The sequence below is a fragment of the Salvelinus namaycush genome, chromosome 22 (assembly GCF_016432855.1).
Source record: "Salvelinus namaycush isolate Seneca chromosome 22, SaNama_1.0, whole genome shotgun sequence".
NCBI classification, from domain to species: Eukaryota; Metazoa; Chordata; class Actinopteri; order Salmoniformes; family Salmonidae; genus Salvelinus; species Salvelinus namaycush.
In genome coordinates, this window is record NC_052328.1 from 23,659,550 (window position 1) to 23,686,003 (window position 26,454).

Genomic DNA, 26,454 nt, shown 5'->3' on the forward strand with positions numbered 1-26,454 from the left:
AGCACTTTGGAAGCCAAAGTCGGTTTTTACATGTTATTTGTTGATATGAGATTGGCCTAAATGGTCTTCCAAATGGACTTGAACATCACTAAATGCCAAGCACTTTGTGACTACTAAACACTGTGCTCTCTATCCTGCCTGAGAGCAGCTGGGTACATTTACATTGATTCAGGCTGATTTGGAGATAAGGACCATAATCCATCTGATGTCCCAATGCTAATGGGAAAAAGCATGTTCCTACCATACCTGGATGTCTTTTTATTAGCATTTATGTACTTCCAAAGTACACTGTAAAATTGACCTAACCACGAAACCACAGTGAACTTACCCACACATACACATGAGCGCACACATGCACACACACACAAACACACACACACACTAGGACCATATGAAGATGAATGCTTTAGAATACAGTACCACAGGAGCTTGGTAGCACCTTAATTGGAGAGGAGGGGCTCGTTGTAATGGCTGGAGCAGAATGAGTAGAATATCATCAAATACATCAAACACATGGTTTCTAGGTGTTTGACGCCATTCCATTCGCTCCATTCCGGCCATTATTATGAGCCGTCCTCCTCTCAGCAGTCTCCTTTGTTATAAACATTGACAAGGTGCACAAACGGGCTGATCTTCATCATTATACGAATGACAAGTCCTTATCTCGCAACTCTGCTCCAACATCCTAATCATGATGCATGTATTGATCTTGCATTCATCTTGTGAATGTGATTTATTAATGTACCTCATAGTATCTTCCTGTTTAGGCTGCACACAACTCCTGTTAGTAAAATATAAAAAGTTAATCATTTATTTTGTGGCACGCAAACACATTCCTTTTTGCTTTCAGACAATTATGATAGAGTGTCACCACCAAGACATTAGCTGTAATAGCATCAGACTGCAGAATATATGAGCTAATTGAATGTTAATTTCTCCATCACTTCCTTAATGATTGACACGATGTGGCATATTGTTGAGTTATCACTCCTCACTATATTAATGAATAGAACGGGCTGTACCTGAGTACTTTGAAATGACATCCCCTCTTTCTTTCTCGTTGAATGTCAAGCGTACACTACCGTTCAAAAGTTTGGGGTCACTTAGAAATGTGCTTGTTTTTTAAAGAAAAGCAATTTTTTTGTCCATTAAAATAACATCAAATTGATTAGAAATACAGTGTAGACATTGTTAATGTTGTAAATGACTATTGTAGCTGGAAACGGCTGATTTGTTATGGAATATCTACATAGGCGTACAGAGGCCCATTATCAGCAACCATCACTCCTGTGTTCCAATGGCAGGTTGCGTTAGCTAATCCAAGTTTATAATTTTAAAAGACTAATTGATCTTTAGAAAACCCTTTTGCAATTATGTTAGCACAGCTGAAAACTGTTGTTCTGATTAAAGAAGGAATACAACTGGCCGCCTTTGAAAAATACGTTTTAATGACTCCAATCTAAGTGTATGTTAACTTCCGACTTCAACTGTAGATATTCCATTAAAAATCAGCCGTTTTCAGTTACAACAGCCATTTACAACATTAACAATGCCTACACTGATCAATGTTATGCTATTTTAATGGACAAAAAATGTGCTTTTCTTTCAAAAACAAGGAAATATCTAAGTGACCCCAAACTTTTGAACGGTAGTGTATATGATGCCGCTGTGATCACCTTGAGGAGGGAAAGACAAAGGCAAACTATTTTTCAATCGGCCTTGTTCGATGCTGGCAATGTATTTTAACATGGAGTACACAACATGTTCAACTTGGAAGAGAAAAAAGGAGGTGGTGTAATACTGAATACTGTAATACTGACGTAAAACCTGTCAAAATACAGTGAGGGGATATTTACCCAAAAAATACCATATGATTTGATTGACCTTCTAATTAGAAGAGTGGGAGCTGAAATGGTCCACTTAATAAGCCTACTTATAGTTTACTCTCAATCACTATATACAGTGCATTCCGAAAGTATTCAGACTCCTTCACCTTTTCCACATTTTGTTACGTTACAGCCTTATTCTAAATTGGATTAAATCTTTTTCCCCCTCATCAATCTACACACAATACCCCATAATGACAAAGCAAAAACTGTTTTTTAGAAATGTTTGCATATGTATTACAAATAAAAAAACACGAGAGACTTGTCCTGAAGCCACTTCGCGTTGTCTTGGCTGTGTGTTTATGGTCATTGTCCTGTTGGAAGGTGATCTTTTCGTCCCAGTTGGAGGTCCTGAGCACTCTGGAGCAGGTTTTCATCAAGGATCTCTCTGTACTTTGCGCTGTTCATCTTTCCCCTAATCCTGATTAAAATATATGCCCCATGCCCCAGTATGATTACTACGTGTTGTGACTGGGCAGGGGCAACCATTTTAGCCAGGTAATCTCCAGGCCCTGTGTTCTACGCTTCTGTGTTCCACTGGTCCCTGTGAGGCATTTAAGCCAGACGGGCTGGCATCAGGAGAGGAGGGGGTGTCTCTTTAAGTTCTCTGCCCCCTGGGCCTCGGCGCTAACTAGGACATGGAGGCTGCGGCGAGGTCTCATGTCTCATTCATCAGCCACCACAACCAGCTATGATAATCTATTGTCACTGCTAACCAAAGTCAGTTCAGAATGAGTTCATATGAAGAGTTAAAGGCCAATGCAGCCATTTTTATATCAACATCAAACAGCTTCTGGGTAACGATTAAGTCCTTACTGTAAGGGGCGGCAGGTAGCCTGGCGGGTAGCCGAACCGAAAGATTGCTGGATCAAATCCCCAAGCTGACAAGGTAAATATCTGTCATTCTGCCACTGAGCAAGGCAGTTAACCCACTGTTCCCCGGGCGCCGATGACATTGATGTCGGTTAAGGCAGCCCACCGCACTGCTCTGTTCAGAGGGGTTGGGTTAAATGCAGAAGACACATTTCAGTTGAATGCATTGAGTTTGTCAGCTGACTAGGTATCCCCCTTTCCCTATTGGATTTAAATTAAAATGGGCTTTTTAGCAAAATAATATTTCTCAGGCAAGAATTTAGCTAGCACTGTCTGGGAGTATTCTGAGTGGGAAGGGGAAAACTGAAAACAAGCTGTTATTGACAGAGAGTTTTGGAACTCTTTGTTATTGGTCGAATCAATTTAACCACATGTCTATGTCACCATGGAAAGCCGAAACCCAAGCACCTGCTGATTAGAAGGTCCTGTGTAGATTGTATTTTCAACCAGCAACTATCAGGAAATAACACCTATACTTTTACAGTGTTAGTTTCATCAACTGTTGTACAATATGATATAAAACACAGGAAAATAAAATTTGGACTGCACTGTGTCTTTAACTGGTGAGAAAGGCAATGATAGGAGAGCTGAAGTAGAGAATGGATGGAGAGGAGAGAGGGAGAAAGAGAAAGAAGAACATGTACTGAAAAGTTCTGAGAATTATAAAAAGAATGGTGCAGAGTAAAAGAGATGGTTTGTCACGTTATTCTTCAGCAATTGTTGATACCAAGTTTGGTCAATCTTCCACTTTCTTCACCACAGGACAGGATCAGTTCCAAATCATTGATTGATGTATGTGGGAGGAAGTAACAAGGCATCCTTCTCTCTAAATCATCAGCCAAACCAGGGTGTGATGTTGGCACAGGGGAGGGTGGTTGACACTCTCTGGTGGTTCTGTCTGGATGGATGGATGACGCAGTCAAACAGGATTTGTTTTTTTTTTCACAAAAAAGAGAGGAGGTGACACCTGAGTCTGTGTGTGATGGATTAGAGTCACGCGGCGTGACAGCCAGAGTCAAGGAGGACAGGGATGATATGACTGATTGTCCGTGGTAACTGCCCGACAAATGTTGGGATGGAAACGGATAATGTTGACACTATCTGTGAAACAGCAGTGCGCATAGTAGAGAGAAATAAAACACATTCTACTATCCAAAGACAGGATTTTTTATTTATTAGGGATGTGTATTTTACATTAACATAGTTAGACAAAAAACTGTAATAAATCATTGAGTCGGAAATAGACAAGCACTTTAGTTAACCATAGTAATGTATGCTCCCTCACATACTGTAATTATCCACTACTTTGGAGCTGCACTATATTTGGTGATGAGAGAGAGAGAGAGAGAGAGAGAGGAGTGTGGCTATGGTTGAGGGTTCATCCTGGCTAGGTAAGAGTACATCCCAGAGTTCCCCTCCCAGTCCTTCCACTAGTCTCTGAGCTACTCAGCATACATGTCTAAAGCTGAAGAACAAAAAGCACCTTAACTCCTAATTAAATCTCCAGGGTGATTACCAGGATTTCTTTATTTATATATCTTGAAAGATTAATAACATGATTGAGCGGCGTATTGAGGATAATTTAGCTGTCAGCCAGGCTTGATTTGATTAATGTATTTAGATGATGTGTGTCATTGAAACTACCCTCTGTTGAATTTTGGGTTTCCTGTCTTGACTAGGTCAATTTACCTTGACTAGGTCATCTGAATTTTGCTATTGTTTTCCCCTCAAAGTGTATGTCCACACTGAATGCATAAACAGCTGATCTCTCACATTCATCCATTCTGCTATGTATTAGCTCTCTAATGACGGTTTTGACCTGTATTGAAATTGTATTACAGAGTAACACAATAGTGGATGTTCGTCACATTGTGTTAGAGTGGTGCCATACGAAATCAACAAACTCAAAGGGTAACCCACCAATGTTCTTTCCTTGCATACCCAAACTTCCTCCCACTGTCAGGACCCGGTGCGAGAAACAGTCACTAATAATCGGCAGAACCCAGAAGATGAGGCAGACACAGCAGTACTAGAGATGGTGGTTTAATTAAAGAACAAAATCTTCAGGCAAAGAATCTAAATCCACAATGTCCAAAATAAAGCCAAGAGGCAAAAAATGGATATCTTCCAAAATACAAAGAAAATCCACAAAGTGGTAAGAACAGCAAGGGAAAAAACAAACCTCAAAAGACTAATCCAAAATACACAAGAACAAAACCAGAGAACCTCTGGAAAATCCAACAAGAGAAAATATATGTTCAGAACAAGGCTTGGGCTGGGGCTGGGTGCTAACATACAAACACTGAGCAAAGAACTGAGGAACACACAGGGTTTAAATACTAACAAGGGAACGACACACAGGTGCAAACAATAATTAGAGCAAGGAAAAAACAAAAGGTACAAAAAAGGTGCAATGGGGACATCTAGTGACCAAAACCTGAACAGTCCTGGCCAAAACCTGACACCCACCCCATTAAAATACTAAGACCTTGCCATTTGAAGCTTAAAGCGGCGATCAGCAGTGGAAACAATAACAAAGCGTTTCCCCGCACTTGTTTCGGTAAAAAGCTGAGGGATGGGGCTGGAAAAATGTAACCGCTCATAAATTCATAGACAGAGCTATTGATGCAAGGACTGACCATCCATGATATAAAAATTAGAGTTGTAACCATGTTTTGAGGCTATATAGTGTGTGTTTACATTTACTTTGTTTACAAACCTTGTTTGCAAGCAGTTTTACAACAGTTGAACTGAGCTCATAAGCTTGTTTTACGCTAATATTTCTAAACAAAGTAAATGTAAACAAACAATAGTTTGGTTCTAATGGGGTACAACACTTGGACTAAGCTCATGAGGCATTTACAATTTATATTCTTCAATAATTAATGGGTACATATCATTAATAAGTTCAAAAATGGACAACTCTGAGTGCCCCTTTAATGATCCATGCTTTTATTTAAAACTCCTAATCTATGGTCATTTTTGTCTCGTTAGTAAAATGGCTTCATCAAGGTCACTGCAGTGTCAATTGATGTCACAGAGGTAACCTGTGGTGGTGGTGGAACGTTCTGACAGGTCAGGACAGGAAGGACGACCCTGAACGTGAAGTCATACCTCCATGGATCCTGCGGCATATTCCACCCGATTAATGCAACACAGCACCTCGTGAATAGCCATTATTTACAGTTGACTGGCTGTCAAGAGGAATCTTAAACACTTAACACCTACAAAATTCTGTTTGTATGACTCATAGTGTAGTGTGTTTGTGCTGTATAAAAATACATGTACATCTTTCTAAAAGCAGTAAAGTACACACCTAGTAAATTATTGATGAGGTTGTATGCTTGTTGCATAACAGTTATGCATTTCTCGAAGGAATGAATGAGCTTGGATGGTGAGATAGAAAGAACCAGAAGGCCAAGGAGAGTGAGATAAATCGACACAAAGTTCAAAATAAAAAAGGGAGAAAGCGAGACAGAGAGACAGCTAACGGGAAACAGAGGCTTGGAGATAGAATGTCTGAGAGAGAAAAATTTGACTTGGACAGATCGAGAGCGAGAGAGAGAGAGAGAGACGGAGAAGCACAAATACGTTTGAACTGTCAGTTGCCTCATTAGTGTGGTGTTTGACCCCAGTGCTGGTTGATTGGCACATCATTGACTGCTGTCCTGCTCTGGCTCTCATTACTATTGATCTGACCCTTCATAGGTCATCCCCTGTCTGGCCCTGTACTCATTCCTCTCACCCATAACTGTATCACCCCCGTCTCACCCCTGTCTGCATACATGACTTGGGAGTTTCCTTCATACCCACAGCTGTTTGGTGTATGCTCTGGGATTCTAAGAAATTGAAGGAGTGTTGTTGTTTATTTGTCAATTGATCGAAGCAGTGGTTCCCAAACTTTTTATAGTCCCGTACCTCTTCAAACATTCAACCTCCAGCTGCATACCCCCTCTAGCACCAGGGTCAACGCACTCTCAAATGTTGTTTTTTTGCCATCATTGTAAGCCTGCCACACACACACACGATACATTTATTAAACATAAGAATGAGTGTGAGTTTTTGTCACAACCCGGCTCGTGGGAAGTGATAAAGAGTTCTTATAGGACGATGGCACAAATAATAATATAATAATAATCAATCATTTTGCTCTTTATTTAGTCATCTTAGATATAAAACTTTATTTGTTAATCGAAAATTGTGAATAACTCACCACAGGTTAATGAGAAGGGTGTGCTTGAAAGGATGCACACAACTCTGCAATGTTGGGTTGTATTGGAGAGAGTCTCAGTCTTAAAACCTCTACCACTTCTCTCTCCCGGATCCGGGATCCTCCTCATCAAAAAAGCTGACTAGCATAGCCTAGCCTAACGGGACAGGGATATCATATAATATAATTTTCATGAAATCACAAGTCCAATACAGCAAATGAAAGATAAACATCTTGTGAATCCAGCCATCATTTGCGATTTTTTAAATGTTTTACAGCGAAAACACAATATGTATTTCTATTAGCTAACCACAATAGCCAAACACACAACCGCATATTTTCACCATGTTTCCACCGCATAGGTAGCTTTCACAAAACCGACAAAATAGAGATAGAATTAGTCACTAACCAAGAAACAACTTCATCAGATGACAGTCTTATAACATGTTATACAATACATTTATGTTTTGTTCAAAAATGTGCATATTTGAGGTATAAATCATAGTTTTACATTGCAGCTACCATCAAAAATAGCACCAAAGCAGCCAGAATAATTACAGAGAGCAACGTGAAATACATAAATACTCATCATAAAACATTTATGAAAAATACATGGTGTACAGCAAATGAAAGATAAACATCTTGTGAATCCAGCCAATATTTCCGATTTTTTAAAGTGTTTTACAGCGAAAACACAATATAGAATTATATTAGCTTACCACAATAGCCAAACACACAAACGCATTTATTCACCGCAAAGGTAGCTTTTGCAAAAACCAGCAAAAGATATAAAATGAATCACTACCTTTGGACAACTTCATCAGATGACAGTCTTATAACATCATGTTATACAATACAATTATGTTTTGTTCGAAAATGTGCATATTTATAGCTACAAATCCTGGTTATACATTGTGAATACGTAGCATCGATTCACCAGAATCTCCGGAGATATTTTGGACACTCACCTAATCTGACCAAAGAACTCATCATAAACTTTACATAAAAATACTTGTTGTATGGCAAATGAAAGATACACTGGTTCTTAATGCAACCGCTGTGTTAGATTTTTTAAAATAACTTTACCATAACATACAGCTTGCATTATTGTGAGACAGCACTCACCAAAACGGTGGAGAATAGGAGTCAACATTTTACACAGAAATACGAAATAACATCATAAATGTTTTCTTACTTGCTTCCATCAGAATGTTGTACAAGGAGTCCTTGGTCCAGAATAAATCGTTGTTTGGTTTTAGAATGTCCATTTCTTCTGACGAATTCGCGCCACAATGCTAGCCAAGGTTGCTAACATTCCCATCCTCTCTTGACGCAAAGAACGGAAAACTCCAAAAGGCCCAATAAACGTTGAATAAACTGATAAAACTCGGTTGAAAAAAACTACTTTATGATGTTATTATCATATGTATCAAATAAAATCAGAGCCGGAGATATTCGCCGTGTAAACCGAACGCTTTTCAGAAGACAATGTCGAGCTCCCCAGCGCGCCTTCGAAAACAAAGAACATTCCGGACCTGTCACTCCAAAAGCTCTTGTTCGGCCTCAGATCAAGCTAGACACCCCATTCCACCTTCCACTGCCTGTTGACATCTAGTGGAAGGCGTATGAAGTGCATGCATATCGATAAATAAAAGCCAGTTGAATAGGCAGGCCCTGAAACAGAGCCTCGTTTTCAGATTTTTCACTTCCTGTATGGAAGTTTGCTACAAAATTAGTTCTGTTTTACTCACAGATATAATTCAAACAGTTTTAGAAACTTCTGAGTGTTTTCTATCCAATAGTAATAATAATATGCATATTGTATGATCTAGAAAAGAGTACGAGGCCGTTTCATTTGGGCACGATTTTTTCCAAAGTGAAAACAGCGCCCCCCTATTGACAAGAAGTTAAATCATTTCCACACACAGTCTGTGCCTGTATTTACTATGGGGGGTGCTGAGAATCCACTCTCACATAGGTACATGGTTGCAAAGAGCATCAGTTTCTTAACAGTGTGATTTTTCCAAGGCAGGATACTCTGAGCGCAGCCCAATCCAGAAATCTGGCAGTGGCTTCTGATTAAATTCCATTTTCACAGAACTGCTTGTTGCAATTTCGATGAGGCTCTCTTGTTCAAATATCGGTATGTGGACTGGAGGCAGGGCATGAAAGGGATAACAAATCCAGTTGTTTGTGTCATCCGTTTCGGGAAAGTACCTGCGTAATTGTGCACCCAACTCACTCAGGTGCTTCGCTATATCACATTTGACATTGTTCGTAAGCTTTAGTTCATTTGCACACAAAAAATCATACAATGATGGAAAGACCTGTGTGTTGTCCTTGTTAATGCAGACAGAGAAGAGCTCCAACTTTTCTTAATCATAGCCTCAATTTGATCCCGCTCATTGAATATTGTTGCAGAGAGTCCCTGTAATCCTAGATTCAGATCATTCAGACAAGAAAAAACATCACCCAGGCAGGCCAGTCGTGTGAGAAACTCGTCATTATGCAAGCTGTCAGACAAGTGGAAATCATGGTCAGTAAAGAAAACTTTAAGCTTGTCTCTCAATAAAAAAAAAAGTGTCAATACTTTGCCCCTTGATAACCAGCGCACTTCTGTATGTTGTAAAAGCGTTACATGGTCGCGGCCCATATCATTGCATAGTGCAGAAAATACACAAGAGTTCAGGGGCCTTGCTTTAACGAAGTTAACCATTTTCACTGTAGTGTCCAAAATGTCTTTCAAGCTGTCAGTTATTCCTTTGGCAGCAAGAGCCTCTCGGTGGATACTGCAGTGTACCCAAGTGGTGTCAGGAGCAACTGCTTGCACGCGCATTACCACTCCACTGTCTCCCTGCTCCATCAGTACAGCTACCAACACATCTTGACCACCAAAGTCCATTTGATGTCACAAGGCTGTCCAGTACATAAAAAATATCCTCTCCTGTTGTCCTGGTTTCCAGTGGTTTGCAGAAGAGGATGTCTTCCTTAATTGACCCCCCCATAGTAATATGGGGCTTGCCTGTCCTAGCCACTCGGTAGCTCACCATATAAGACGCTTCTAGCCCCTTCTTATTAATGGTATCTGTTGCTTTTATACATGTCTTACTACTCAGAAGTCGTCTTAATTCTCGCTCCAAAAACCCCCGTGGCTTATTTTTCAAGAGTGAAGGTTTCATCGAGTTGTGAGGTAGTACTTTTGCACATATAACACACTGTGTATGAGGAAAGGCACTACTCCCAATATAAGTGAACCCCAAATCAATGTAGTTCTCATCATATTTGCACCTCTTCGATGGTCCAATGTCCCTGTCGGTTGTCTGGTGCTTTCCCGGGTAAGGGGCCAGTAGCTCTTCGGCTGCATCAGATTCACAACTGTCAGTGTCCGTGCTAGCTGGGCTAACAACAAATGTAGAATTACTGATGCTAGCATTGGATGTGCTCGTGGAAGCAGAACAACTTGTGTCGTCGACAGGTGCAGGTGTAGTACGTGGAAGCAGAACAACTTGTGTCATCGACAGGTGCAGGTCTAGTTCTGCTGGTAGTAGCAGTACTACCAGTAGAGCTGGTATGTGTCTCTATGGACGCGGGCCTTACTTTTTTTAAACCAATTTTCAAGCAAACGGAATGAGCAGCAGCTACGTTTGGCTACATGCGGACCGTTAGTGGAATTCCCGCGAGAGAGTAAAGGTTAATGTGATTGGATGTTAATTATTTGACTAGGCTACCTGTATTTGACATTGTGTTGTTATTTCGCTGAACACTAGATTATTTTATTTTATTTTTGGCAGTGAAACGAGGCTACCCAAATGTATAGCCCCATTGGAAAATATCAATGGACTGTTTGAAAATGTGAATCACATTTTTATTTGGGACCCCCCTGATGGCCTTTTACCCCAGTTTGGGAATACCTGGATCAGAGGAACGGATAGATATCAGACAGTGATGATCCCAATCCATATTCAGCTGAAAACGAATTGAAAACCTGACTTTGGAAAGAGTGGTTATTGTTTGCATTTATTGATTGGTCTATTGATTAATCCTACTAATACTCAACTGTTACACGAACTGGTAACAAGATTCACTTTTTAATCAATACCTACACTATGGTTACCATGTACCTACACTATGGTTACCATGTACCTACACTATGGTTACCATGTACCTACACTATGGTTACCATGTACATACACTATGGTTACCATGTACCTACACTATGGTTACCATGTACCTACACTATGGTTACCATGTACCTACACTATGGTTACCATGTACCTACACTATGGTTACCATGTACCTACACTATGGTTACCATGTACCTAGTCCTATAATGAATGTGTGAATACGCCGTTTTGGACCAGTTCCTACAGAGTGTGAACATTTTAGTAAATTATTCGATTTTTTTTCATGGTTTTGACCATGAACCCTCCCACCCCATCCTCTCTTCTTTGCCGCAGGAGGTGAGTGACACAGAAATCATGGAGCTGGTCCACAGTTCGTTGGGCCGGATGACCGTCATACGGCAGATCTTCCCTCTGTGGAGAGACACCAACATCCGGTGCATGAGGAACAACCACCGCATCTCCTCCCTGCTCTGTGACCCCCAGGAGGGCTACCTGCAGTCCCTGGAGGTCAGTGTGACTGAGATGACTTTATTAATGACCGTCAGCCACACCATATATCCACACCATCAGTGAACTCCACAGAGTACTTTGTCATTCACCCAACATCACCCCACGTACTGACGAAACATGACCATGACCAAAACAATACTGAAGGGCGACGAGAGCGAGTTGCCCGTCAGCGCCATCACAACATTGAACGTTGTCATCATTCTAACACGGTGTCATTTCCTTCAATGTTAAACCCTCAGTCTGTCACCATCACTAGATTACACAGGGCTGCACAGCCACACAGATTTCCAACATTAGAAATGTCTTAGAAATGTTCTCTGTATTCCATCTAGTGTGCAGTGACCGTGACTTACTATGCAGGCTCCATAGCTAGTGTAGAACACTGTTTAGGACAGATGGTCACCCCCCCCACCCCAAAAAAAACATGGTTCTCAGTTGCATTTCCTAGGAGAACTGAAGACCAAAGTATTTGTCAGAGAAGAAATGCACGGGTGTCAAATCATTATTATGTAAAGTACACCAGACTTGCTTTCTTAGGATTCATCAAGTGGTGCATTAAACCATCATAAAGCTTCAATGATAACAAATCCTTTAGGTATGGTAAGTGTGTTTATGCTTGAACAGCCTTCGTTTCAGAGCCAGAGGGGACAAATATAGATTGCAATTTCAATTGAATTAGCTATATTGTAACTTTTTACAATTGTGACCATTTTGTGAACTTTATTTGCCACTGTCACATTCATTTGAACTCAGAAGGTGTGTTTGTTCTATACCCAATATGATCATTTGGATTGAATGTCCCATTAAATCCTCTGTAATGAGGACAAGAGTACTACATTTATTGACCTGATGACAGGTTGAACAATAATAGAGGAGCAGAGTTCAAATCAAATCAAAGTTTATTTGTCACGTGCGCCGAATACAATGGAACAGTGAAATGCTTACTTACAGGCTCTAACCAACAGTGCAATTTCGAAGTAAAAAAAAAAAGATATTAGGTGAACAATAGATAAACAAAAGTAAAAAAGACAGTGACAAATAACAGTAGCGAGGCTATATACGTTAGCAAGGCCATAACAGTAGCGAGGCTATATACAGGCACCGGTTAGTCGGGCTGATTGAATATGTACATGTAGGTATGGTTAAAGTGACTATGCATATATGATAAACAGAGAGTAGCATTAGCGTAAAAGAGTGGTCGACAGGTGGTGAGTGGCAGGACACAATGCAGATAGTCCGGGTAGCCAATGTGTGGGGGCACCGGTTGGTCGGGCTAATTGAGGTAGTATGTACATGAATGTCTAGTTGAAGTGACTATGCATATATGATAAACAGAGAGTAGCAGCAGCCTAAAAGAGGGATTGGGGGGGCTGGGGACACAATGCAAATAGTCCGGGTAGCCATTTGAAAACCTGTTCAGGAGTCTTGTGGATTGGGGGTAAAAGCTGTTGAGAAGCCTTTTGGTCCTAGATTTGGCTCTCCGGTACCGCTTGCCATGCAGTAGTAGAGAGAACAGTCTGTGACTGGGGTGCCTGAGGAATGGTGGCATTCAGCAAATATCTCTCATGTTGTTACTGGTGTACCCTGCCATTCATACATGCCATTGTTGGTGTCCCTCATAATGAAAGCATGCTGTGGACTCAGGCATCCATTGCGCCTATTTGTATACCCTGAAACGTTCCCTGAAAATTCCAGGGAACGTGTTTGGGCTCGTCTTTGTCCAGTGTTCCTTCAATAAATCACAATCACAATTTCCTACAGACAAGTTAGAAAAGCTGGACCACAAATGCTCTGTGGCATTTCAACAGACATGTATTTTTCTATCATAAAATAACTTGAGGTGGTCTTTCATATCTCTTGTCTGTAACATAAAAGCTGTTGTTGCAGTGTCAGGCCGAGTGTGTTCTGCTCCCCAGGTGGATAGCACCATGGGTCTGTCTCTCCCTTTCATTCTGTGGCCATGCTGGGAAAAGTGTATATTCCCTACTGAGAACTTAATTTCCCCAAAACCTCACAGGTGCAGTGGCAGAGAGGAGCCACTTTTATGTTGGTCTTGTTAACCTTTACACGGTTCAACAAGTACTTTTGAGTATCTCGTTTTGGGAGTTTTTCCCTGCAAGGTCTCAAACTAGGATAATAGTTATAACTAGGATAATAGTAGCCACTGCTGATTCTGCTCAACACCTTTCATAGAATATATTTTGATGTGTTGTTTCTCCCCAGGTCTCCAGCTTGTACCTGTATGACAGTGTGCTGATGTTGGCCAACGCCTTCTACAGTAAGCTGGAGGACAGGAAGTGGCATAGCATGGCCAGTCTGAACTGCATGAGGAAGTCCACCAAGCCTTGGAATGGAGGCTGGTCTATGCTGGACACCATCCAGAAGGTAGGGCAAAACACGACATTGCAGACTAAGTCATATTACATAGAAATGGATCTAAGCTCTTTGAAAACAGATATACAAGGAGAATGATTCCGTCTTTTGTGTTTATCCAAATTAACAAAATATTGGAACAAAATGTACTTGATTACATCAATTTAGAGGCTGTGATTTAACACTTCATAAAATTAATAATGTATAAATGAACAAAAGTGTTTTCATGAAAATGTAAAAAAGTTACCCACTTATTGTAATAATAATGGTTCTCTTTTGAAGTCATGATGACTAATCACAATTTCATTCAACCACTCACTTCCAATTTAGTCATTTAGCAGACGCTCTTATCCAGAGCGACTTACAGTAGTGAGGGCATTCATTTGTTTGTACTTTTATGTACTGGTCCCCCATGGGAATTGAACCCACCACCCTGGCACCCAAGCACCATCAAATCAAATCAAATGTTATTTGTCACATGCGCCTAATAGAACAGGTGTAGACCTTACTGTGAAATGCTTACTTACAAGCCCTTAACCAACACTGCAGTTTTAAGAAAAATAAAAGTTTAGAAAAATATTTGCTGAATAAACTAAAGTAAAAAATAAAATAGCAACAATAAAATAACAATAATTAAGTTATATACTGGGAGTACCTGTCACGTTCCTGACCTGTTTTCTGTTGTTTTTGTATGTGTTTAGTTGGTCAGGGCGTGAGTTGGGGTGGGCATTCTATGTTATGTGTTTCTATGTTGGGTTAAATGTGTTGCCTGATATGGTTCTCAATTAGAGGCAGGTGCTTGACGTTTCCTCTGATTGAGAACCATATTAAGGTAGGCTGTTCTCACTGTTTGTTTGTGGGTGATTGTCGCTGTGTCTGTGTTAGTTGCACCACACGGTACTGTCTCGTCTCGTTCGTTCTTTTCCTGTTCATGTGTTCTTCGTGTTTATGTAGTTCTCATGTTCAGGTCTGTTTAACGTTGTTTGTTGTTTTGTAATCTATTCAAGTGTTTTTCGTGTTTCGTCTTGTTATTAAATTCATTATGTCTACATACCTCGCTGCGTGTTGGTCCGATACATGCTCCTCCTCGTCTGAGGAGGAGAACGAATATGACGACCGTTACAGTACCGGTACAGAGTCAATGTGCGGGGGTACAGGCTAGTTGAGGTAATTGAGGTAATATGTACATGTAGGTAGGGGTAAAGTGACTATGCATAGATGGTAAACAGTGAGTAGCAGCATCGTAAAAAAAAAAGGGCAGGGGGGTGGTCAATACAAATAGTCCAGGTAGCCATTTGATTAATTAGCTGTTCAGAAGTCTTATGGCTTGGGCATAGAAGCTGTTAAGAAGCATTTTGGACCTAGACTTGGCACTCCGGTTCCGCTTGCTGTGCGGTAGCAGAGAGAACAGTCTATGACTAGGATGGCTGGAGTCTTTCGCAATTTTTAGGGACTTCCTCTGACAACGCCTGGTATAGAGGTCCTGGATGGCAGGAAGCTTGGCCCCAGTGATGTACTGGGCCGTTCGCACTACCTCTGTAGTGCCTTGCGGTCGGAGGTCGAGCAGTTGCCATACCAGGCGGTGATGCAAACAGTCAGGATGCTCTCGATGGTGCAGCTGTATAACCTTTTGAGGATCTGAGGACACATGCCAAATATTTTCAGTCTCCTGAGGGGGAATAGGCTTTGTCATGCCCTCTTCACGACTGTCTTGGTGTGTTTGGACCATTCTAGTTTGTTGTTGATGTGGACACCAAGGAACTGGAAGCTCTCAATCTGCTCCACTACAGCCCTGTCGATGAGAATGGGGGCGTGCTCGGCCCTCCTTGTCATATAGTCCTCGATCATCTTTACCAACTGAGCCATTTGCACTTACTTTGCACATCATCAAACGCACGTCATTTTGCACCCCTTTTATTACAGGAGATGTCCTTATCAGCACATGTTCTTATCATTGACTTACAATCAGGTTCTTAATGTTATGTATGGGGATTGAGCTGGTAACCTTGGTCCAGCTAGTAGTAGCTATATTATAGGCCGTTCAGTATGAGTGTATAAAGTATCCTGGCCAAACCACCTCATTTGGATGGTTCTTGATCCACTGGTACTAATGCATAGGTTATGTTCTCGTGTACTTCACAGAAATGTTCAGCAATCAACTTAGATGATTGCTGAACATGTTATAGACCACTCAAAGCATATTAAAACGTTGAACTTTCCTAGGTTCCTGCCTTCTAGGGAGGCATTGCTTGCTCTATGGGATTTTAGGCTGGATATCTGTAAAGCACTTTGTGACAATTTCTGATGCAAAAAGGGCTTTATAAAATACAGTACATTTGATTTTTGATTGATTGATTAGAGACCACTTAAAATATCCTTGTTATTATGCTGTTGCCATAGAGACGGATCACCGGGCTCACAGGAATGATGGACTTCCGTGCAGGAGGTTCCAACTCCCACGTCCAGTTTGAGATCCTGGGGACCAGCTACAGTGAGACGTTTGGTAAAGATGTCAAACGGGTGAGTCAATATTGAACAATGCAAATGGACATCCTGTTTCACTCGCAGTTTGTTTGTCATATTGATACGTTTTGTTTCGGGTCATGAAAGAAAATACACAATCAAACTCTGTATTGGGCCGTGTCTGCTTTCAGTGGGGTTCCATAACATACCTGTCAGCACATACAGTGCCTTCAGAAAGTTTTCACACCGCTTGACTTTTTACACATTTTGTTGTGTTATAGCCGGAATTAAAAATGTATTAAATTAAGATTGTTGGTCACTGGCATATACACAATACACCATAATGGCAAAGTGGAATTATGTTTTTCAAATGTTTTACAAATGAATTATAAATGAAAAGTTGAAATGTCTTGAGTCAATAAGTATTCAACCCCTTTGTTATGGCAAGCCTAAATAAGTTCAGGAGTAAAAATTGCTTAACAAGTCACATAATAAGTTGCATGGACTCACTCTGTGTGCAATAATATTGTTTAACATGATTTTTGAATGACTACCTCATCTATGTACCCCACCCATACAAAGGTCCCTCAGTCGAGCAGTGAATTTCAAACACAGATTCCAAGAAGACAGTGAATGTTCCTGAGTGGCCGAGTTACAGTTTTGACTTAAATCTGCTATAAAATCTATGGAAAGACCTGAAAATGACTGTCAAGCAATGATCAACAACCAATTTGACAGAGCTTGAATAATTTAGAAAATAATAATGGGCAACATCCAGGTGAGACTTACCCAGAAAGACTCACAGCTGTAATCACTACCAACGGTGCTTCTACAAAGTATTGACTCAGGGTTGTGAGTACTTATGTAAATTAGATATTTCATTTTCAGTAGAATTTTGAATTCAGCCTGATGTGGAAGTGTGGAAGAAGGCAAGGGGTATGAATGTAGTTGTCAAGTGTCAGGAGGAAGAGTGCCCTCTACTGGAGATCTCTATCAGGCAATAGAGTGGAGCTGAGACCAAGACAACTATACCAGCTTAAAGAGATACATACTATGTTCTGCAGATACAGTGGAGTACAGTGTTTCAGTAGCTATCACAGACTTACTTCTGATACTCATTAGTGGGTCAGTATCTCAATTGGAAGAGCCACAAGAGGAAATTAACAACATTAATTTGGAGACCAAACATCAAGGAATGTATTTTGGTGTGTGTGTGTGCGTGCGTGCGTGCGTGCGTGCGTGCGTGCGTGCGTGCGTGCGTGCGTGCGTGTGTGTGTGTGGGGAGCTCTTTCTGAATATATTTTTCAATCCCATGGTTACCTTTGTGTCTCTTAACTGGGATAAAACGATGGGACGGTGTGCGAAAACGAACTAACCCTATCCAGGAAATTGTATGCTTTGTTTGTGTGTACTGTGAGAGTTGTTTGCTGTTGGTTCAGTCACAAAATTACTGCAGAATAAAGAGGAAATTAGTTTACTGGCAATCTATGTGGAGCAGGGAGAGACTGGGCGCTGTAATGAAGATTTAATCACTAGACTACCTAACTGGAGTTATGAAGCCAATTCATCATAATATGGCCATTAGCAAATGCGGAAATCACACACACTCACGCTCACGCTCACGCTCACACACACAGTATAGGTAAAAAATATATATGTATATTTCTATTTTATGCACTTTGAGATTATTCTATATAATGAAATGCGCTTTGCAAATGTATTCAATTATTATTATTATTATTGTAACATGCATACTACACACAAGGTCAGATGAGGACACTACCTGTGCTGAAAAACAGGTGCAGACACATAAGAGACAGCATGCAGAGAACACACAAACACTGGAACACTGGTTTCTTGAAATCATTAGAGGCAGGGCACGGGTGGGTCAGCTAATGGCATGCCAGATGCATTCAGTGTTGTTGTTCATTATCAGTATTCCTGTCTGCCTTCCTCTAGCAGCATGACCATTTACTGGGGACAATAGACACAAACACAAGTAGCTCTCCACTTTCCCCTTTAATGGCCTGTTCATATGTTCCTGGGGCCTCATTTGTCAATCATGCGTAGGCAATAATTTGTGCGTAAAACATGCGTGGGATAATTTCCATGCAAAGTGTGAGATTTATGAATATGAACGTTTGCTTGAGAGTGTGCGTAAATGCATGCACAGCCATGACCATACGCACGCACAGTGCAAAGTGGTGGAATAAGGGAATGGCCTGTCAAGCGTAGGATGGGGTAAATACAGTGCATTCGGAAAGTATTCAGACCCCTAGCCTTTTTCCAAATGTTTTTTCGTTACTGTCTTATTCTAAAATGGATCAAATACAATAACCCATAATGACAAAGTGAAAACAAGTTTTTAGAAATGTTTGCAAATAAAAAATAAAAAACAGAAATACCTTATTTACGTAAGTATTCAGTCCCTTTGCTATGAGACTCGAAATTTAACTTAGGTGTATCCTGTTTCCATTGACCATCCGTGAGATGTTTCTACAACTTGATTGGGGTCCACCTGTAGTAAATCCAATTGATTGGACATGATATAGAAAGACACACAGACTTGAACCCGATCAAACAAAATAGCTGAAAATAGCTGTGCAGCGACACCCATCCAACCTGACAGAGCTTGAGAGGATCTGCAGAGAAGAATGGGAGAAACTCCCAACATACAGGTGTGCCAAGCTTGTAGCATCATACCCAAGAAGACTCACAGAGAGAGGGTTTTTAGAGACAGGTGAGACTTTTTTTTGCAGAAAGTATAGATTGGCTCATCAGATATCGTTTCCCAAAACCAATCTTATAGGATTTTTGCGAGGGTTTAAGACCTACTTTAAAAAGGCAAACACATGCCATTCCGGTGCACATCCAAGTGATCTCCACCCTCAGGTTTTTTGCAACGGGCACTTTTTAGCGGGAGTTTGCCGATCGGCATCTCACAGCCCTCGATTAGCCAATGTTTTGGATGCAATCATCAGCAAAAGGAACTGTAAATGACAATTTCCATACACCATCGCACAACAGGTTGAAGAGGAGTTTCTTTGCCATCCATGGGTTCCCAAATATGAACGGCGCAATAGACGACACCAACATCACCATAAGAGCACCATCCCAAAACGAGTTCAACAGAACAGGCCACTCTTAATGTGCAGGAGATAGGTTATGTGATGCGCAAAAGATTGCAAATGACGCTGTTGAACGTGGTGGCAATGTGGCCAGGTGGTACGCACGATTCGTTCATTCTGCAGAACAGCAAAATCTGCCTTTTTTTGTTTGCGACTTTGTATTTCATCGTAGGGAGTTGTATATTCCCCACGTGGTTTAAAGGGAGGATTTATACCATAAATGATTAATTAGGGGTGTTTTGAAATGCAAATAGCCAAGGTCGCGCACAGAGCACCAAGGCTGAGAGCAATAGGTATTTATCAATGGTTATCTCTTACTGGTGTGGGTGTGACGCTCACAGGAATGTTTGATACAAAATTCTAAATTCCATTCACAAGTAGTATTTTAAAATAGTTTCTACACAATATTGGTAAAGAGGCCCCTGGTGGTGAGTGTGGGATTGATTCAGATTTCTCACGTCGGACATCACAAACAACATAGTCTCACTTTGGAAAATTATCTTTTGAAATAATGTCGAGTAGGATCTAAGGACATTATCATGTTACTTTTCTGGTCCTCTCGGTTACCTCTCCTACATCATCATTTATCTGCATTCAATCCATTGTTTCAATGACCTGATGCCTCTCAGTTGAAGCGACTATTGGGGTCTGAACCAAATGAAGAGTGAAATACTATTTCCTATTTGCTATATGTACACTTAGTTTCCTCTAGCTATCGCTCAGTGCTGCTAAGCGATGTATTCTAGTTTCTAATTTCAACTTGTATTCAGTCAGCAGATTTAGTTAATGAGTTCCTACTCATGTTTCTCATTTAAAAAGCTATTCATTTGTCTGTTATTCCTCCTGAATACATATCGTACACAGATAGAAATAGACAGGAAGAAAAACAGATGAAAAGAGAGAGTGAGTGTAAGAGAAAGAAGTCCCTTAGGTAACATAGGACTTCCATCCTAGCCATATGCCATGACCCTCATTGGCTCTTCTCTGAGCGATGTAATCTTCGCAGGGAAGTCGAGAGGTAATCTCTCTTTACCACCCTCTCTTTCTCTCTCTCGCATTCCTTCCTTCTCTTATTCTCTATTACCATCTAACGCAGAGATAGCGTAGTGGAGGCTCGTGGGAGGCTAGAATGACAGACAGGCGCCACATCTGCCTGTCTCTGCTTTGGAGCTCTTTAAAATGTAATTTTCAATGCTAAGATTGTTTATCATATAATCCAGGGGGGGTGGGGTAAAGCTTCAGACCCCGCACCATCGTTTTATCCCAGTTAAGGGACACACAGGTAATCATGGGACTAAAAAGATTCACTAAGACCTCTCTACGCACACACACACACACACACTGCATGACAGACTACGAGGGAGTAAGAATTTTGTGGTAAATTAGGATCTTGGTGGTGTGATGGGAATGTCGATATGTAAACATCAGGTTTTTGGTGCTGATGGTGGAAGTAGCTCAAACAAGGCAAACTGTTTTAATGAGGCCTTTTGGAGGGGACTGTGAAAATGAACAGTATATTCCCTTGCAAACTTGGAACTGATGCTGAAGATCATTATGTAGTTTTGAGTGTAAGGTGTTTTGACATCCTTTGCATAGTTCAGTGTTGTGGAGTTCTGTTATGGATAGTTATAAACTAGATAAGCCTGCAGTTACCATATCAGTGTCAATAGCTGTCATAAACTATAGTCGTCACAGCAGCATTTCCTTTCCAAGAAGAAGAACATTACAAAATCGTTAGTAATTTATTAATTTGTGTTTCTCTACTTTTCTTAATTCAAAAGGCAATCGCACATCTGAGTAACCTTCGTTGCAGGTGCATGGTAACAGTTGAATAAGATGAGAAAAAATAAGAAACCCGCACACTACTCTTGCTAGTATCACTGCTCTTCATTAATCTTTACGTATCGGCCTCAAGGCCTTCGTCAGAGCTTCTCTTGAAATATAATCCTATATGGAGAAAAAATCATGCTAGATCAAAGTTAGTCATTTTGTGTTGATGTCTGCACTAAGACACACGCGGGCATGCAAGTGCAGTCAATGTATTGTAAAGTGTTACAAATAAACAAATCTATTGAAAAAAGTTTTAGACATTACAGTACATCTTGTAGCGTTCTTATCTCCTTTATGTGTTATCTGCATGTCACAAAGGCCATGGTTGTGTTCTTTTGTATGACCTTTGTATGCGGAGCTTTGTGTAGTAGAAGTCTTTAGTAAAGGGCCTGGAGAGAGTTCTCTGTGGTCCCCAGAGGACCTGCCCACTCATGGGGAAAATAGCCCCATGTGAAGCAGGGAGAAAGCAGTGACATTTAGCGTGTGCACACACACACACACACACACACACACACACACACACACACACACACACACACACACACACACACACACACACACACACACACACACACACACACACACACACACACACACACATACACATGCGCACACACACACACACACACACACATACACACACACACACACACACGCGCGCGCGCGCGCGCACACACATGCGCACACACTCACACCAGACTAAACACTCACACACACACACACACACACACACAAGCACACACACACACAAGGACCAAATGAATCCGGACGTGTTAGACTAGATTGTTAAAGACATTGACCAGGTGCAAAGAGAAGCTGATCTTCATCATCATACTTTTTAATTTAATTAAAACATTTTATTTCACCTTTATTTAATCAGGTAGGCCAGTTGAGAACAATTCTCATTTACAACTGCGACCTGCCCAAGATAAAGCAAAGCAGTGCGACAAAACAACAACACAGAGTTACACATAAACAAATGTACAGTCAATAACACAATAGAAAAAATCTATGTACAGTGTGCAAATGTAGAAGAGTAGGGAGATAAGGCAATAAATAGGCCATAGAGGCAAAATAATTACAATTTAGCATTAACACTGGAGTGATAGATGTGCAGATGATGATGTGCAAGTAGAGATACTGGGGCGCAAAAGAGCAAGAAGATAAATAACAATATGGGGATGAGGTAGTTGGGTGTGCTATTTACAGATTGGCTGTGTACAGGTACAGTGATTGGTAAGCTGCTCTGACAGCTGATGCTTAAAGTTAGAGTTTAGAAGACAACCGAATGTTGCTATCTGGCAGGTAGCTTAGCGATTAAGAGCGTTGGGCCAGTAACCAAAAAGTTGCTGGTTTGCATCCCTGAGACGACTAGGTGGAAAATCTGTTGATGTACCCCAGAGCAAGGCACTTAACCCTAATTGCTCCTATATGTCTCTCTGGATAATGACTAAAATGTCTAATATCCCACCCACAAACCAAATGAATTCCCTATAGAAACACAGCAAGATCATTACGCTGTCTTTGGAAGCCAGAGAACCAATCAGACTTTCTTTGTACAGTGATTAAGTATGAGTAAATAGTCCCCTGTTTTGCAGTATAATCTGAAGGTCTTCAAGAACAAGCAGAGGCTGGACCATTAGAAAGGAGTTTTGAGGGATAAAGGAACATCAGATCATCACTATCCCGTTGTCTGTCTTTTTTATTTGGACATACAGTAGTGTTTGTACACTCACAGAGTGTGTTCTGTCCTGAATGTATTGACATTGATCGCTAGATGTTTCTGTTGAGGCTTACATTGGCGGTAAATGATAGACAAAGGCTTCTCACAGAATCCACATTACTGGCATTGATCCTGCTTTGTACACTGCACAGTAGGCATATATAAACAAATGTGTTTACCCAAAGTATACTTTCATTGAAACATTCTTACCATGCTTTCCACAAGCACTGATACAGTATACAGTGCCTACGGAAAGTATTCAGACCCATGGACTTTTTCCACATTTTGTTACGTTACAGCCTTATTCTAAAAAAAAAATCTCAGCAATCTTCACACAATATCCCATAATGACAAAGCAAAAACAGGTTTTTGGAATTTTTAGCAAATTTATTACAAATAAAAACCAGATACCTTATTTACATAAGTATTCAGACCCTTTGCTATGAGACTCGAAATTGAGCTCAGGTGCATCCTGTTTCCATTGATTATCCTTGAGATGTTTCTATAAATTGTTGAGAGTCCACCTGGGGTAACATCAATTGATTGGAACTTGATTTGGAAAGGCACACACCTTTCTATATAAAGTCCCACAGTTGACAGCGTATGTCAGAGCAAAAACCAAGCCATGAGGTCAAAGGAATTGTCTGTAGAGCTCTGAGACAGGTTTGTGTCGAGGCACAGGGAAGAGTACCAAAAATGTTGGCAGCATTGAAGGTCCCCAAGAACACAGTGGCCTCCGTCATTCTTAGATGGAAGAAGTTTGCAACCACCAAGACTCTTCCTGAGCAATAGGGGGAGATGGGGGTTGGTCAGGGTGGTGACCAAGAACCCAATGGAGATAGGAGAATCTTCCAGAAGGACAACCATCTCTGCAGCACTCCACCACTCAGGCCTTTATGGTAGAGTGGCCAGACGGAAGCCACTCCTCAGTAAAAGGCACATGACAGCCTGCTTGGAGTTTGCCAAAAGGCACCTAAAGACTCTCAAACCATAAGAAACAAGATTCTCTGGTCTGATGAAACCAAGATTGAACTCTTTGGCCTCAATGCCAAGTGTCATGTCTGTAGGAAACCTGACACCATCCCTACGGTGAAGCATGGTTGTGGCAGCATCATGCTGTGGGGATGTTTTTCAGAGGAAGGGACAGGGAGACTAGTCATGATCGAGGCAAAGATGAACGGAGCAAAGTACAGAGAGATCCTTGATGAAAACCTGCTCCAGAGCGCTCAGGACCTCAGACTGGGACAAAGGTTCACCTTCCAACAGTACAACAACCCTAAACACACAGCCAAGACAAGTCTCTGCATGTCCTTGAGTGGCCCAGCCAGAGCCCGGACTTGAACCCGATCTAACATCTCTGGAGAGACCTGAAAATAGCTGTGCAGTGACTCTCCCCATCCAACCTGACAGAGCTTGAGAGGATCTGCAGAGAAGAATGGGAGAAACTTCCCATATACAGGTGTGCCAAGCTTGTAGCATAATACCCAAGAAGACTGGAGGCTGTAATCGCTGCCAAAGGTGCTTCAGCAAAGTACTGAGTAAAGGTTCTGAATACTTATGTAAATGTGATATTTCAGTTTCTAATTTTTTTTTATAAATTAGCAGACATTTCTAAAAACCTGTTTTTCCTTTGTCATTATGGGGGTATTGTGTATAGATTGATGATGATTATTTTTTTTTTGAACAAGTCTGTAACCTAAGAAAATGTGGAAAAAGTCAAGGTGTCTGAATACTTTCCGAATGCACTGTATACACAGCATGAAAAACCTGGCTTTTCAATCTACGCAAATAGATGTTTTTTCCTTCCTCTTTCAAACCCAACAAATCATGTTCAATTTGAGAGAAAAAGAAACAGGGAATGAGCGAGGGAGCACTCAATATTTCATAACGCTATCAGCCTAGAAAGTTTAGAGTTGGGCTTGTGATGAAATCCCCAAGTCTTAAAATAACCCATGGCTAAGAGTTTTGATCTCCCGTTCCTCTTTCTTGTTCTCCTCTCCAGGGTTACTGAAGTCCTTCGTTGTGAATGGAAGTTGTAAGGTCTCCTGCACTGGGAGGTTCACTCTGTTGCACAGGGTTTTACACCATCCAGACAATAGACAACACCACAGTATACGATTGTGTGTCATATTAAAGCAGGGAAGGATCTCTTTTATTGGCACAGAACAAAGACTCCCAAGGTCTTAACTGACCTTTTGTATGAATGGGTTTGTGTGAATAGTGGACTACTGGGAATAGTGCTAAAAGGGATTAACTGCGTGAAATTAAGTTTTACTGTAATGAGTTAATACATTAATTTAAATTTCCTAGTCTGATAGAAAGTGGGAGAAAGTATGTGATTGGAACAAACCCAACAAACCAAAAGAAAAAAATGATAAACATGATTTGAAACAAGCTAATAAGAAAAGTGTTTTATATTAGTTTTGAAACATTCAGCCCACCATTATTGTAATAGCATGTAGGCAGCAGGAAGGCCATGTGAGAGGGCATGCTGCAAATGGAAGACTGAGCTATGCTCTGTGTAGATACAGTCCTGGTGTCTGGCCTGAGGCCAGCTCTCTTGTCCTGTCAGCTTGGTCCCTGGGCTGCTACCAAAGAGCTGTCAGTTCTTTGTCCAGCTAGCAACTGTGATTAAGAACTTAACAGTAAAGACAACTTCTACTTCCCCAGTGAGGTGCAAAGGTAGCCAGAATAGAGCGAGGGTTGGGATTCGTGAGGGGATTGGGATTCATTGAGGTGGTTAAACCAATGGGATGTGTGTTATCTGCTTTCATTGGCTGTCATTCTGTCAAACTGACATTCATGTTGTTGTATTAGTTGCATAATACATTGAGTTGCACTAGCTGAAGCACATTGAAGGACGAGGATTTGTTTCCGTAAAAGATTTGAGAAATAACTTTTCACACAGTAGATGTTGTATTTTTTTCTCAGATGAACATAATAATGTTTCTGTTTTATTTGTAACCCTTGCAGTGCATTATCGTTGGCACCACCGTCAATGTCTACATCATCTCCATTCCCATCATCATTATCATCATCAATGTCATCACCACCAACTCTAGCAATCAGCGTCTATTGCCATGATATGTTGCTCAGTCCGTACTCCCTCAGTATGGTTGCAAGCTGTGCGGCTGATGTAGCATTTAGATAGAGGACCATGTTACTATGCTAGAGGCAGCTCTTGTTGCCTTGGTGACCAGCTCATCTATTTGTATGGCCAGTTCCCTGTGCTTCTTAAAAGTGAGTGAGTCATGTGTGCCAACTATGGTGATTAGATTTGTCATCACACACCAATTTGTGTTTTCACTGAAGATAATAGATTGTTTAATTATAT

The 26,454-nt window shown here is 40.9% G+C and overlaps 1 protein-coding gene across 1 annotated transcript in view; it reads left to right on the top strand.

The window, feature by feature from the left end:
- LOC120017797 (glutamate receptor ionotropic, delta-1-like) overlaps positions 1 to 26,454 on the top strand; it is a 161,940-nt gene that overhangs the window by 92,539 nt on the left and 42,947 nt on the right. The window contains exons 5-7 of the mRNA XM_038960769.1: positions 11,427 to 11,600; positions 13,827 to 13,988; positions 16,377 to 16,496. Of these exons, the coding sequence (XP_038816697.1) occupies positions 11,427 to 11,600; positions 13,827 to 13,988; positions 16,377 to 16,496 (456 nt within the window). The remainder of the gene's footprint in view (positions 1 to 11,426; positions 11,601 to 13,826; positions 13,989 to 16,376; positions 16,497 to 26,454) is intronic.